The following is a 16,724-nucleotide window of genomic DNA, read 5'->3' on the forward strand; positions in this document are numbered from 1 at the left end:
GGACAGAATAGAAGAGTGGACCGTGGTCATTTGACTCGAGAAGTCAAGTTTTTTGATTCCCAGAGAGGAAAAAGGGAAAGAGGAATGAAGCCCCATGGATTCCAGGGCAAAGGTCAAAGTCGGCACCAAAAAGGGACAGAAGCTATAGGCTTGGCCGCAATAGATGAGTGGTCTGAAGACTGAAGGAGACCAGGGTTTAGTCAAGCCCCCCGTGAATTCTTGGTCCGAATGAAGATAGGGGCAATATTGTAACCTTTTTAGTAGACACAGGAGCATCTAGATCTGTGATTACAAAGCCCTTGGCTCCCTTTTCCAATAATGTATTAAATATCCAAAGGGTCAATGGTCTTATAAATCGCCGCCCTGTATTAAAGCCCCTGAAATGTTCCCTGAATGGAAGAAATATATACACCAATTCCTCTATATGCCTGAGTGTCCAGTTCCTCTTTTGGGTCATGACATCCTATGCAAAATGGGAGCCACCCTGTCCTTTGAGGAAGATAAGATGGCCCTGGTGATGAGGCACCCCTCAGATGAGATATGGCGAGTAATGGTGGCTCAAGAGAGTCAGGTCCCCGATATTTGGCAGGAGTTCGAAGTGCACCAGTTGTGGGTAGAAGATAGTCCACCAGGCCATGCATCTCATCATGCACCAATAATTATACAAGTGAAGGCTCAAGCAGTGCCTGTCCGCCTCAGGCAGAAAAGTTATCCTCACCCTGTTGCACAGGCGATTCAGGATCATATTGTCAAATATTTAAGTGCAGGCATTCTAAGAACAATACAATTCCCTGGGAACACCCAAATTCTACCCATACAAAAACCTGATGGCTCTTTCAGGCCAGTCCAAGACCTGAGGATTGTGAATTTAGCCACAATCACTGTCCACGCTATCGTTCCCAACCCATATACTCTTTTGAGCCTGATCCCAGCCTCAGCCAATTGATTCTCAGTGGTAGATTTGAAGGATGCCTTCTTCACCATCTCAATACATAGAGGCAGTCAGAAACTGTTTACTTTTGAGTGGGAAGACCCAGTAACAGGTCGAAAGAGGCAATATGCTTGGACTATGCTTCCCCAAGGATTTAAAAATTCACCCACCCTTTTTGGTGAAGCCTTAGCCTCAGACCTAGAAGATTTCCAGCCTTGCGAAGATGGAGATGTGCTACTCCAATATGTAGATGATATCTTAGTAACTGGACAGACGGAGACTTGTTGGGACAATACCAATCAACTGCTTCATCTGTTAATGGACAAGGGATATCATGCCTCAAGGCAAAAGGCTCAGTTGGTGAAGCCCCAGGTTAAATACTTAGGTTACACCATAAGTCAGGGACAGAGGGCAATAGGACATGAGGGAAAAGAAACTATGTGCCGAATTGCCGAACCAACAACTAGGAAAGAATTACGGGGATTTTTGGGCACTGCAGGATTTGTAGGATATGGATCCCTAATTTTGCTCTTCTAGCCAAACCCCTTTACGAATCCTCAAAGGGGGGGTGAAAAAAACCCTTTGTTTGGGGTTTGGAACAGAAGCGGGCATTTGAAGTCTTAAAGTCAAAATTATCCCAGGCTCCAGTGATGGGATTTCCCAATCTGGAAAAACCCTTTAATCTCTTTGTGGACTCAAAAGGCAATACAGCGCTGGGAGTCCTGACACAAGAAAAGGGAAGTTGGCAGCAGCCTGTGGCTTATCTGTCCAAGCAGCTGGATGGTGTGGCGAAAGGCTGGCCACACTGCCTTAAAATCCTGGCCGCCATGGCTCTTTTGATGGAGCAAGCTAATAAATTAACCTTTGGACAGCCAACCACTATCTACACCAGCCATGCAATTCAAGGAGTCTTAGAAACAAAGGGCCATTTACAGTTAACGAACCCCAGAATTTACAAGTATCAGGCTCTCCTTACTCAGAATCCGCAAGTAACCTTGAAGCAAACGAATGCCCTAAATCCAGCCACTCTCTTGCCAATACCGGGATCTGAAATTGAACATAACTGTATGCAAGTCATTGAGAGCCAGTTTTCATGCAGGGCGGACTTAATTGATATACTGTTGAAACCTGCAGACCATAACTTGTTTACAGATGGGTCGAGCTTCATCTCTACAGAAGAACACTATGCAGGCTATATGGTAGTCTCGCTTGACCTGAGTCATAGAAAGCGGACCACTTCCAAAAGGCACTAGCGCCCAGGTAGCGAAATTGTGGGCTCTGATCCGGGCACTAGAAAGGACAAAGAATGAGAGCGTGAACATCTGGACTGACTCTAAGTATGCCTTCCTCATCTTGCATGCTCATGCAGCCATTTATAGGGAAAGAGGTCTCTTAACAGCCTTAGGAAAAGAAATCAAACACCCCTTCCTTATCGGCAACCCGACACGATCAGGGCCACCCTGACATGACCGCTTATGTAGCATTGGAGATGCTGAAGGGACTGAGCCCCCAGATACTCCAAGGCAGAGGAACTCCAGGCAACTGTAGACTTGAGGGGACAAAAACAAGGAGAGTGGTATATACTTCCTTACAGAAGGATTTTTGTACCGGCTAACTTAGCCTGGCCAATAGTAAAAGACTCTCATTCAACAACGCATATGGGCAAAACTGCTTTAGACGAAGCGCTTCAACGTATATCTTACATCGACTACCTCCACTCACTATGTGCCCATGCGAGCGAGAGATGTACTCAAGTTAATTCAAGGCAAGGGCCTAGACTCCCCACTGGAAGCCAACCCAGAGGATATTACCCCATGGATTTATTAGTTGTTGATTTCACAAATATGCCCAAGTGTGGACTCTATAAAGCTATGCTGGTCATGGTGTGTAATTATACACAAACACAAAGCAGGCATGCAAAGTGGCCAGAATCCTACTTAAAGATATTGTGCCCCGATATGGAGTTCCCTCATTCATCAGACAACAGCCCTGAGTTTGTGCACCAAGTAATTCAAAAGCTAGCAAGTCCTTAGGGACCCGATGGAGGCTTCATCGTTCCCTACACCGCCAAAGTGGGGTTGTGCTGAACGCGGGAACCACACTGGTAAGGAAAAGATAACCAAGGTGTGCCTTGACACCCACCTTAAATGGGTGGAAGCCTTACCCTTGGCTCTCTGGTCTGTGAGATGAACGCCATGCATGGGACTTAAGTTATCTCCTTTTGAAATGATGTTTGGAAGGCCACCGGTTATAAGCCCTAATTTGAAAAATCACATAGGGGGCCTAGGACAATTGGGGACCTCATGGGTGAATCAAATGGTGGGAGAATTTAATAAGCAAATACAAGAAATCCAGCAATACTGTGTTTCTCTTACCCCACCATTTCTGATGACTTCTAGGCATATTATTCAGGTGGGAGACCGAGTTTGGGTGAAACACTTGAAAGGGGAGAATCTAAAACCTAGATCAGTGGTTCCCAAAGTGGGCGGTACCGCGCCTAGGGGGCAGTGGGATGACTTAGAGGAGCGGTAAGAGGCAAGGGGGGTGGCAAGGGGCACTAAGAGGCAGGGGGCGTCAGGGGGGCTCTAAGGAGACAACCCAAAGGGGACATCCTCCCAGCGGCATCTCAGACAACTTTCTCTCTTGCCGAGCAAGGAAGCTGGGTTTTGCCTTGAAACTTGCTGTTCCGGCAAGGAAGCGAAGCCAAATTTGTTTATTTAATCTCCCACTCCAGCCTCCCCCGTCCTACTGCATTAAGATCCCCACGCTTCCCATTTCTGCTGGAAGCATGCAAGCCATGTGAGTGAGCAGGCGCGCGAGGCCCCTTGATAATCTGAGGGAAGCTGGGAGGTGCCAAACTGCACCCAGCCGTCCTCACTCCCTCGCAGCTAAGGGTGGGAGCGCCTGAGATGCCACTGGGAGATTGTCCCCTTCGGGTTGCTGGGACAGCAAATTTCAAGGGAAAATGCAGCTGCTGGAATCAGTGTGCCTGCAACTTAATGCTCTCCAAGAAGCCTGCATTACCAGGAGTAGCAGAAGAGCAGCAGCGGGTGCCACTGCCACCCCTGGTGTCCAGCATCCTCCTCAGGAGCCTCGAGTTGCGGCTGTTTGCATGTCTCTCCCGAGCTTCTCTTGGGAGATGAAATGGCAGGCACTCCACTGGCAGATCCTCCGGATGAAAGGCGAGTGAAGGGTGCAGTGATGGGAGAGGCTGGCTGTCCCTGAAGCCAGCTCTTGAGGAAGGAGGCAGAGCTGAGGCCCGGGGCTCGCTTCCCTTCATCCTCCAAGAGCTGCAGGTGGCAGGGAAAACGAGGCTTCTTTGGCAGCTTCCCAACTGGCAAAACAGAATTTTTTGCCAACTAGAAGGTATGTGTGTGAGAGAGAAAGAGTGGGGGTACTGTGTAAGCCAACTCCAACACCTAAGGTCAATCATCTGACAATCTCTATAAGAAATAGGATAGAACATAGGGAGAATGGGCCCCTGCAACAATTGATAAAAGGGAACTATATGTTAAGCGTGCTGGAGTTAGGTCAAAGCCTAATTAATCAGTCTGACATTGCCCTAGGTCAAAAATGCTGGTTGTATTTATCTGCTGGCCCTTCATCTTACCCTGCTGTTCCAATTGAGCCAGATTTTGGGGAAAGGACCAAGGCCACGATAGTCCTTGAAAAGGGTGGTAGATGGGGAACCAAAGCGGCAGAAGCCCAGCTGCAAGGTGACTTGTACAATGCACTTAAAAGACTGAGGATGAGCCGTCTCCCCATTGTTGGCCCCATAGCCCTGGGTGTAGAGATCATAGGGTCACCCTCCTTGTGCATCAAACGTTATCAGGAACCTGGCATTCCTGTGGGGTCACTCTCAGAAGAACAGTGCCCATCTGAAATGTACCTTGCCACTAGGAAGACACTTGTGGGTGTAAAATTAACCCACAGGATGTCTCCATCTGCTCACAACCTCTTCCAATAGAAGATCACTTTCTGGCTTCTGCCCCCCCCCCCTACCTCATTTTTAACCTTTGGGAGGGGAATTTGACTACTGGAAGATGCCCAAGGCCATTTCAGCCATCCCAATTCCCTGTTTGGCTCTTGATTCAATCCACTACGGGAGTTTGTGTTCATTTTCCCCTGGAAACACCAGCTCCCACTTTGAACATCCAGTCCTCAGGGATAAGCAAATGGACCCTAACCAATAGGTTCCATTACAGCCCCTGACTGGTATGTTCCTGGCAGAAACCCTACAGATCTGGACTAATGAAAGTAACCTCCAAGACCATTCCTTCTCCATGAACATAGGCGTATGTGTGGGAGAAAACGGAATCTTCTTCTTATGTCGGAAAAATGCATATCTATGCTTACCTTCCAACTGGACTGGAACATGTACCCTGATATATCTCCTCCCCAAAATGGGTGTGGTAAGCAGGGAACAGACTCTCCCTGTACCTCTAATGGGATATGTCCAGAAAAGGGTGCCGCTCTTAATCCCACTGTTAGTGAATCTGGGAATAGGGACAGCAGTTGGAACAGCTGTGGGTGGAATAACACACTCCATCACACAGTTTAGGCAGCTGTCAGAGGAATTCCAAGAAAGCCTAAACCAAATTGCTGGGACCTTGGTTGAGGTCTAAGATCAAATAGACTCCTTGGCAGCAGTGGTTTTACAAAACCGGCGTGCCATAGACCTCGTAACCGCTGAGAAAGGTGGACTATGTGTATTCCTGGGAGAAGACTGCTGTTTCTATATGAATAAATCAGGTGTAGTCCGAGGAGTAGCCAAAGAATGGCAGGACCGAGCATCCTCGATTGGACAGAGGCTGCAAGGGACAGGCGCATGTTTCTCTTGGTTACCGGGGTCCGTTGGATTAAACAAATGCTATTTCTACTGCTATGTGGGATCGCAAGCCTAGCCTTTCTTCCTTGCATAATACCCTTACTCAAGCAACTAGTTATGAAGTCAGTAAAGGAAATACAGGTTGAAAAGGAATTAGTTTTGATGGAAAGCCTTATTGACCATAGGATTGCCCCACATCCCTATGATGCAGATGAGATTTCAGACACTGGCACGTATGTTCAACTTGCACCCTTGGGAATGGAGAGAGTGCCTTCAGAGGATAAGCTCTAAGAATTATTCTATACGTATTACTTCTCTCTTTTCTTTCTTGCTGTTATATATTAGTGACTTCTTTCCTTAATGGTCCAGCTGTCAGTCCTAATTGTAGTCGCTAAATGAGGATGACTTGTATGCTACTTAGACAGCAGGTTGCATTATAGTGTTTTGGTTTTCTTAATTACCTTTTCAACTCTGAAAAGGCAGTACAGGTTGTGGGAACCCTATCCCTATCACACACTTAAGTCCTTGGAATGATCAAGCCACAAAGGAGGAGATAGAGTGGACACTCAGAGGGCTTCTGGGGGAGGGATGTGGATTTAGCCATTCCAGTACTGTAGTATTGTCATTAATTAATTGCATTTTATTTTCATGTACCATTAATGTATTAATGTTTTTTTTCCTTTGGGTAGAACATCCACCCAAATGAAAATAAAGATGAATGATAAATGTGGATTATTTGATATATTCAAATAAATAAAATACATTTTATGTAATAAAAAAATTAACCAAGTTAGTTACTGTATATATCTAATACCAATGCTTAATACTACTCAACATTTTGTTCTCTTTTATTAGCAGGATTCCAAACAATATGCAAAAGATACGTATCTGCAGGGGGACATCTGCTAAAAATACTTGAATGCAGATGCTATTACTGCAAGACAAAGTTAACAAAATGCTTTAAGATTCCAAAGGACTGATTTTCCATACCTAATAGAAATCTCTAGAAATTTTGAATAAACCATGTAGAACCCAATTTCTTGTTCCAGTAATATTCAAATCTCAAAGACATTTAAATGCAACTAATGTTAATGCCAAATATCCTTGTTTAGGATTTCAGCCAACCAGACTCCAAGATAGCAATAGCAATAGCAGTTAGACTTATATACCGCTTCATAGGGCTTTCAGCCCTCTCTAAGCGGTTTACAGAGTCAGCATATTGCCCCCAACAACAATCTGGGTCCTCAGTTTCATTCCCACTCCATCCATTAGTTTTCAAGGTTTTCCACACAGAGTGCCCTATGGCCAAAAAATTTAAGTTAACTTTTTTGGGGGGTTGCTTTTAGGTTTTGTTTTGCTTCCTAAGAGGTTTCCTCAAATATTTATTGTATTTCTGCAAATGTTAAACTTCCTCTGAGTCTTTTAATGTTCCTGTCAGGCCTGCAATTATATTCCTTTTAGAATTTTGGCCTGCCACACTTTCTCTTATTTCATTATGCTGTTTCTTTACTATAGTCGATGGGAGGGGGGAATAGAAGGAGCAGGATTGTGGAATGTATTATTTTCATTCTTTACTAGAAGCCAAGATCATCCTTTTTCTCCGCACTTTCACACCTAACCGGAAGCAGCTGGGTGGAGACGCCAGCGTGGAAGAAGAAGATTAAACCTTGTGATGGATTGTGGGTATGGGGACAAGATCATGAACTTTTAACTGGGTGGAATTCTGATGTCATTTCCAGTATTGGAATTCCATAGCACGATGCCAACATGCCTGTCTTATTAAATTGGAATTTTAAGGATAGTTTTGCCTTTGACTCTGATTTAATTCTGCATGGTATTTGGAACGCTGACAGTTCCTGTTTTGCTACAAGGTTGTTGGCACTCAGCAGCTGAATTTGCTATAAAAGAGAGTAAACAATGGAAATTAAAAACTGACTTGATAGGACAGAAGAGATCCATTATGCAGACTCATTAAATACTGCTAAATATTGAAATTCCAGTCCAGATTGGGGATATGGAAAAGCCCTATTAAGGAGAAGTGACATGTACTTGCAGAGTTGGGGGGGAAAACCCATAGAAAATTGTTGTGAAAATATAGCTTTATCTCCACTGCTTCCACTAGCACCACTGTCTTTTCTACTTCTTACAGCTGCTATTTATCAAAATGTAAAAAGTCAGTAATTGGACAAATCTCTGATATCTCATGTAGTTCAACCTTACAACAAATCAATTTAGTTTTGGAGCACCAGTCGGTAAATAAATCTTAATTTATATGTATTTTCAGTAAATTTTATATGTATGTATGTATGTATGTATGTATGTATGTATGTATGTAAATTTTAAACATTTGGAAATTAGGAGGCTGTAACAATAGGTTCAAGAATTTGTCTAGAGTCACTTAATATTGAGATATGTGGTAAACAAATACAAAATCTATTAAACTTGCTAATACTATAAATAATGTTTATCACAGTGTAGATTTATTTTCTTCCTAGCTGTTTACCACAAGTGCAATATCTACTTTTTTCAGATCAACAAGTTGTTGAATCATTGGTTGTGACAGGAATTGAGAAATCAGTTTGTTGCCTGATCCTGATGTCATGGAATGAGAGACTGGCCCAAAATCTCCCAGCCATGCCTAAGGTGGAATTAAAACTCAGTTTCCTGGTTTCTAGCCTGGTGCCTTAACCACTAGACTGGGGGTCGGCAACCTGCGGCTCTGGGGCCTCATGCGGCTCTTTACCTGTGGCTTTCTGCTGTGGCTCCCTGTTGGGTGATCCCACCACTGGCTGGTTCTGCCCCTCGCCCTCCCCTCCCAGTCACTCTTGCCTGGCCTGAGAAGGTAAGGATGACAGTGGGGATGGAGAAGCAGCTGGAGCTGATTCTCTGGTGCCTCACTGTTGCTGGAGCTTCTTCCAGCCCTTGTTGGTGATGGGCGTGCCTCAGTCACTTGGGGTGATATGCAACCTGCTCTCTGCCCCAAGACCAGTGACGTGCGGTCAGCTGTAGGGCTGGTGAGGCACTTTTTAGACTTGTGGACTTCAACTCCCAGAATTCCACAGCCAGGCATGCTCAGTTCTGATTTAAAGTGACAGCATTTTTCCCCCTTGCAAAATAAGTTTTCCCATTCTTTTTCTTCTCTCCCCCCCTCCTTCCTCCCTCTCTCCCTCCCTCCCCCTCTCTCAAACAGACACACGCACACAGAGAACTTGGATCCCTCTCTCATTCACTCACTCTCAAACACAAACACAGAAGTTGGATTGGATATATTTTCCAAAGGCTTGAAAGCAGCTCCTCTGCCATACCCCTCCCTTCCCCTACTGCCTTCCGATCAAACTTTTTGAATTCCTCCCCCCTCCCCACACAGGCACCTTTTCCAGCTGTTTCAAAGACGATTTCAACTCTGCTTCTCCCTGCCCTGCCCTGCCCTCCCCTACCCTCATGAAAGGCCAGAGCTCTGTCAGACTGAGCTAGTTGCTCCCAGAGAACTCTAAAAAGCCTCTAAAAATGCCCTCTACAGGAGGCGAGAGAATACATGCCTCATTTGCATAAGGAATTTTTTGCTTGTTAACCCTTGCTTAACTCTTAAAAGGCGAAAAATTCCTTATGCAAAAGAGGCCCCTAGTTCTCTGGCCTCCTCCTATGGTTAACACAAAGCACTGTTCCAAGTCACTGTGAATCTGGCAGCAACTACCTTGGCTTTAATTATTTTTAAAAAATTCTTTAAAATTCTTTCCTTTTCCTCATGACTGGTGAGGCCATGCCTCCCTTGCCTCTAGTGACTGCACGTCCCTGCCCAAGACACTGGCCCGACCTGGCCATGATCAACACCGACCTCGCTAACATGAGGATTGGCAGGGTGGTAATGGGATCCAAGAGGACGGAATGACAGAAAGGGGCCTGCAGCAACCAGCCATGGCTTTAAAACGTGCATGGGGGACTCACCGCCCGGAAGACGCTTTTCAATGTAAGCTGTGTGTGTGTGTGTCGACCCCCTGGCTGGCTGTGGTGGGGCCAGGAGGGTGCGCACAAGTGGGTAGACCCTCCTCAAGCGCATACATGCTCCGTGCACGCCTGTGATTGGGGTATGTGTGTGTTAAATTATTTTTAAAAAGGAAGTTTTCTTAGAAAATGTGTCACAATGAAACAATCTCATTACAGAATATTTAGTTTGGGGAGTTATGGACAAGTAACTTACTTTTTTATAGACTGCTAATTTTCAATTGCATTACTTTTATTGGTTCTATAATTATATGAAATATTGATATTGAACAGACTTTATTTTCTACTACATGTAAAAATGGGTTCTAAATAGATTAATTATAAACAATTGATTGACTATAATCCTATATAGTCTGTTCTAAAATAAGTGCCAAATATTTCAATGAACCTTATATTCTAATAAGTGGCTGTAAGACTACAGCCTAAAAACAGTGATTATCATTCCATTCACCGAACTCAATACTAGATGTAATCAACACACATTACTGTTTGGTATCGTAGAAACAGAAGAAGACTCTTTAAAATGGAACTGCTGTAGAAAGTGTAGTATATATTGTCGAGAATTAAATTCACCAGTATGTATCACTGCAGAAGAGCTTGATCAATTAATGACCAGCTGTTGGTATTAAACCAGAATAACAGTTTCAAGTTACTATATGGCAAAGGACTCATCAGCACAGATGCTGAAATATGTGATTACTTTGAAAGGAACATGAAAGACAAAGATTGGGTAAGGACTTTTTTCAAGATCTAAATAAAATAGTTTTGAAATTTATTTGGCAAGGGAAAAAAGCTAGAATAAAACTTAAATTACTACAAGATGCTAGATCTAGAGGAGGATTTGGGCTACCTGATTGGGAGCTATACTATCAGGCAACAAACTTGATGTGGATTAAGGAATGGATATCATTAAAAAAACTCTAGATTATTGAATGTAGAAGGTCATGACTTACTGTTGGGATGGCATGCTTTCTTATGGTATAAGGGAACTAAATCACATGGTTACTTTAGAAGACATTATATAAGGGAGGTGTTGTTGTTAAACTGGGAAAAGGTTAAAAGATTACACTATTTGAAAATTCCAGTCTGGATATCAACAATTGAAGCATTTTCATATCCAATAATATATAAAAAAGGAACAAACAGTTAGATATATAGAATTATTGAATACAGAGGGTGAGCTCAAATCTATTCAAGAGTTGAAACAAGAAGGGATGGAAATGAACTGGTATTCATATGAGCTGGTATTCATATGTACATCTAGATACAATCTAGATATAATGAAGATAGAAAAACTAAAGGTCTTTATAATAAAATGACTGAGTTAGACAAAATTTTAACAGGCACTGATGAAAAAGTAATTAAAAAACTATATAGATATTTATTGGAGTTTAAATTGCATGAAGAACAAGTTAAAGAAACTATGATAGCCTGGGGAAAAAACTTTAGGTATGGGATTGACTTAGAGAATTGGCAGAAATTGTGGTCTCAAAATTACAAAATGACAATGTCTACTGCATATAGAGAAAACTTGTATAAGATGTTTTACAGGTGGCACCTACCCCCGACCAGAATCGCAAGAATGTTCAAGAATAAATCAGAAAAGTGTTGGAAATGTCACCAGATACCTGGCTCATACTACCACATGTGGTGGACTTGCACTGAAGCTAAAAGATACTGGACTAAAATCCACATGTGATTGGAGAAAATGACACACAAACAAATAGACTTTAAACCAGAGGTCTTTTTATTGGGGATCATACCAGAAATCTACAACAAAGACTTAAAATATCTGATTGTAAATGTGTTAACAGCAGCCAGAATTGTATTTGCAAAAAACTGGAAAAACAAAACAATACCAAAACAGGAAGAAGTTATCCGAAAAATAATGGACTGTGCTGAAATGAGTAAATTGACATTTGAAATTAGAGAGCAAGAGGATGAACAATTTTATAAGATATGGGATTTGTTTTATCGGTGGCTAGGGGGAAAAAAAAACTTTGGAAATGAAAAATGATATACTTATGCTATAATTGAAGAAAGTAAATGATGATATAATTATGCTGTGAAATAATCTAACAATGACACAATGAAGAATTAATATAAGGTCTGGTGATATAATGTATAAGGTTAAGAACTTATTATAATGATATTTCGCTGCTGATAAGCAATTCTAATAGGGGAACAAATGAAAACTGGTATATATAGGCAGCAATGTTTTGTTGAAAAATGAAGGAATAAGATCTCTGTTTGAAGGTATGAAATGCAAGGTTAACAATAAATATAAGTATACTTTCTGGGGGGAAATAATGCTAATGTTAACTGAATATATATTGTAGAATGAAAATGAGGCCTTTAGTTATATTAGATGAAACATTTGAGATGGTAAATATTATTTGCAGATGTTAAAACACTTGTAACCAAAAGACATGCTGCATGTGATGATGGTTTCCCCCCCCCCTTTTTTGTGTTCTTTCCCTTTTTTTTTTAACCCTAGGTTATTGTGGCGTCTATCAAATATATAACAGAGAGATATGGGGTGTGTGTATGGGAGGAAACGTAGTAGGGATGCACCTGTAATCAAATGACATACTGTATGGGATGATGGGTTTTGTTTTCCTTTTTTGTGTGTGGGGGGTTTTTGTTTTCCTTTTCCCTCTGCCTTTCTTTTTCTATTGTTATGTGATTATGTTGTCTATGTAACAAAAATAAAATAAAAATTTTTTAAAAAAAGAAAGACAAGAGAAGAAAAATGATATGCACCAAGTTGAATAAATGCATTAGAATTCAGGATCATTTAAATACATAACCACAAAGCCTAATCTGTCCCTATTGTGACCTAGAAACCAAAATTTGAAATAAATAACCAAAGCTATACTGCTATGTACAGTACATATCCCTAGAAATAAACCCTGCTAGTAAATAGTTTATATTATAGATCCATTATACTGCATATCCATTGCCTGGCTGTTCCTGTATTGTATTCCTTTTACCTATATGTTACACTGCTGAAAAGTCATTTCTCTGAGCTAACATATTAGAAGAAATTTAAACCCTAACAAAATTTTGTTTACCAAAATGATGAAAGGCAATCTTATTTTTTTTCACTTTCCAATTTTCCCACAACTCATTCAATCCTGAACATTCATTTTTAATGTTTCAAAGGAAACACCTCATTTGGAGCAATGAGATCACTTTTAAAAATGATAAAGTTTGGAGAGCTCAGTCCACTTTCTCCAGTTAGGTGTCTCTCTTATCATCACAGCATGAGGGTTAATTCCTGTGGCATCCCCTGGATGATAAAACATGAAGGTGTCACTTTCTGAGCCAGCTGACACACAGGTTTTATATAGCAGTAAGTCTTGGAGAGAGACCCATTGCCTCTCACTTCAACCAAATGAGATTGTGACATCCCAGTAGTAACACTGCTGTTTGTCTGTTTGTCTGCTTCAAATGGGCACCTTTCCTTAGAAGACCCGAAGAAACCTATACAACAAGGGCCGATATATAGACTGTCTTTGTGGCACTTCATCACAACAAGAACAAAGTTTTTTCAGAATAATTTCTGGAACCTGTAACGTGTCTTCCAAAGTCAGGAATGATTTGGGAAGCCCTGTTCACCACAACGATGACTGACATAGAGGAAGATAAGGGTGGCTCTGCATTGTCCCTCACTATGATGGTAAGATTGAACGTAGCCTCTGTTGCCTCCCTCAGTTTTTCAGTAGTCCAAATTTCCCCACTGTGAACCTCTACTCTAAAGATGTTTGGAACAGATGTTTGGGCTAGATGAAAAAACAGCCATGCATTTTGTCCTGAGTCTCCATCAATGGCTATCACTTTAGTGATTAAGTATCCAGAACTGGCTGAGTCAGGAATCATCTCTATGGCTGTTAAATTATTCATAGAGATGGGGTAAAAAGTTTGTGGCACATGATCATTTTGATCCAGCACATAGATGTGTACAGTGGCTGTGCTGCTGAGAGATGGCATCCCTGAGTCTTTAGCCTGCACAACAATCTGGAATTTCCTCAGTGTTTCATAGTCAAAGGATCTGACAGCATAAATAGAGACATCGAAGGACGCAGGTAGCCCTTGGATTTCTTCCATTATCAAAGTGTAGGAAATGCAGGCATTTGCATTAGCATCACAATCAATGCCCTTTGTTGTGCATAGAGTAGATCCAGGAGCATTGTTCTCAGGTATATAAATAGAGTAAGAGAGTTCTTCAAACTGTGGTGAGTTGTCATTGATATCAAAAACATCTATTTTAATTATTTTATGGGAAGAGAGTGGAGGTGTTCCAGCATCTGTGGCAGTGATTGTAATGTTGTAACTAGAAGTCCTCAGTGACAAGAGTATAAGAATTTTTGAAAGAATTAAGTTTAAAAGGAAGGTTGGCAGGAATGTTTATACTGACTTGCCTGTTCAGGCCAGAATCCAAGTCAATAACATTCAGCACAGCTACTACAGTTCCAACCGGAGCATCCTCAGAAACAGGGCTGTACAAGGAAGACAGCACCACTTCAGGGGCATTATCATTGGCATCCACAATGTTAATGAGCACCTTGCAGTGACCAATCATAGGAACAGAGCCCTTATCCGTGGCTTGCACATAGATTTCATAGGAGATGTCTTCCTCGTAGTCCAAAGATCCATTGACCCTCATCTCTCCTGATACTGGATGCACAGTGAACAGTTGACACACTTTCTGTGGAGTGTAGCTGCTGAAAGAATACAGCAAGTCACCATTGGAGCCCTCGTCTGGATCCAAGGCCTTCAGTTTTACAACTAGCATGCCTGGCTCTATGTTTTCTAATAGGGTCGTCATGTAAATGCTAAGATCAAATTCTGGGCTGTTGCCATTGATATCTAAGACCCCCACAGAGATTTGAGCAGTGGCAGATTTAGCAGGATTGTCTCCATCCAAGGCAACCAGCATCAACTGCTGGTGAGTGCTCTGTTCTCGGTCCAAGGGTTGGAGCAGTACCAGCTCCAAGAGTTTGCTGCCAGGCTTCAAGTTCTGCAGATCCAGCCCGAAGTGCTCACTGGGGGTGAGCTGGTAATTTTGACCGAGTTGGAACCCACGTCGGGATCTTGCAGGCTCTCCATAAGAAAGCAAGACCCCGGCATAGCAGATTCACTGATCTCCAAGCTGTACTCCTGCCGGGGGAACCTGGGGACGTTGTCATTGATGTCCAGTACCTCCACTTTTCCATCATGAACATGTACAGGCTGCTTGACCACTAACTCCAAGCTAAGGAAGCAGGAAGCGCTGAAGTTCCCGGTCGATTCATTCCTTCACCACCAGGAGTCTGTGGCCAGGATCCAGACATAAGTACTGCTTCCCACTTCCCGAGGTCAACCGGGCTTCTCTTGACACCAGACGTTGAGGCTCCAGGGCCAAATATTCTCCTACCTTGCCTACCACAGCGCCTCACAGTAGTTCTTCCCTTACCTGATAGACGAGCTGCCCAGCAGCGAGTCCTAGGTGCAGCAGCTGCGGCAGCAGCAGGATAAGCCTACGCATTTCCGCCCAACGGCAGCACCAGGAGCCTGATATCATAAAAGAGGGGAAGGCGCACTCTCAGCTGCCCAGGTGCAGTGAGAGGGTGGCATTACCGAGCCCCGTCTGCAGCCCCTGGCACTGCCGCCAATGCTGCTCTGCACTGATCCGCCCAGGTCTCTCAGTCCGGCCTGCAGCTGCAATAGCCTCTAGTCCTTGAGTACAGCCTGTCTGCTCTCCGTTTGCTTCCTTCCTTGGCGGGTGATGCTGTCACTGGCTTGTTCTTTTGCTGCTGCTGTTACCGCTGGGTTTACCAGGAGTGAGAGGAGAGGTGGGGTGACTTGGCTAACTCCGTTTCAGCACTTAGTCTGGGAACAGCAACGATCCAGACCAGCAGTGAGCAGTCGAGACACGAGGAGGAAAGGCAGGCAAGGCACGCTCACTCTCAAAAAATACTTCAATGATCCCTAAGATGCTGCTTCTCCGCTCACTGCACCTCACAGGTCAAATTATTCCTAGCCTTGGTCCTGGGAAGCTTTTAAGCTACAAACAGCAAGAGTTGAAGCGGAATCCTTGCCTACCGAGAGCTTTAGATATAGCAACTCCCTGCCCTGGACCGCGAAAGCCACCCCCTAGCACTTAAACTGCAAATATTTGAGATTTGTACTGTGTCAGAATACAAAAAACTGACATATTCAAACTGAATGTCTGCATATACTTGGGAAACAGATTCCTCTCCTCCCAGATCTCATTCACTCTCTTAATAATCCTGAAATCTATAAAAGATAAACAAGTTTGTTGTTTTCTACTGCCATTCTAACTTTTCTATTATTTTAAGATTTTTCCACATTTTTATTTGGTTTGTATAAAGAGGTAGAGTAGTGCATATCAATCCTGCAGGTGATACAAAAGTGAGTGGGAGAGTTAATGTTCTAAAACACAGAAATATTTTTATGAAATTAAAATAGGTAAGGGCAAATAGAAAGAAGTAGATTGTTATAGGTCTACAAGCTGCATTATCAACAGGAATAGCATTCCTAATAATTGGATCATTTTTTAAAATAGAACCTTATTAAGATGATGAAGATTATCATCCTATTATATTATATTATATTATACATCCTATATTATCTTATTAAGATAATAAGAAAACCTTATTAAGATCAATGATGCATCCTCAGCAAAGTGGATGGAGGTATTATCTGGATGCTACAATCAAACATTTTCACTAATTATTTAGACTAAAGATGGAAAGAAATGTTCACAGTTTGTGTTGGCTGATGTAACTAATATTTTTGAAATTAGAAATAAAATGGGAAGCAAACTTGATGAATTAGAGAAATGGCTGTATATAACAGAATTAGATTTTGATAGAGAAAAATGTAACATTCATTTAGGAAATCAAATTCAAAGGTACAGATCAGGGACAGTGGATTCCTGGTTTCATATTTCTATTG

At 42.5% G+C, this 16,724-nt stretch overlaps 2 protein-coding genes across 2 annotated transcripts in view; both read right to left on the reverse strand.

Moving 5' to 3' along the window:
* The window catches only part of LOC116510589 (protocadherin alpha-5-like), a 126,610-nt gene that overhangs the window by 40,733 nt on the left and 69,153 nt on the right, over positions 1-16,724 (reverse strand). The window lies entirely within an intron of this gene.
* Positions 13,293-15,291, reverse strand: LOC116509980 (protocadherin alpha-C2-like). Its single transcript, XM_032219298.1, is given in 4 exon segments — positions 13,293-14,109; positions 14,111-14,831; positions 14,834-15,060; positions 15,203-15,291. Coding segments are annotated over 4 exon segments (1,854 nt in total).

The sequence above is a fragment of the Thamnophis elegans genome, chromosome 6 (genome assembly GCF_009769535.1).
Source record: "Thamnophis elegans isolate rThaEle1 chromosome 6, rThaEle1.pri, whole genome shotgun sequence".
Classification (NCBI taxonomy): Eukaryota; Metazoa; Chordata; class Lepidosauria; order Squamata; family Colubridae; genus Thamnophis; species Thamnophis elegans.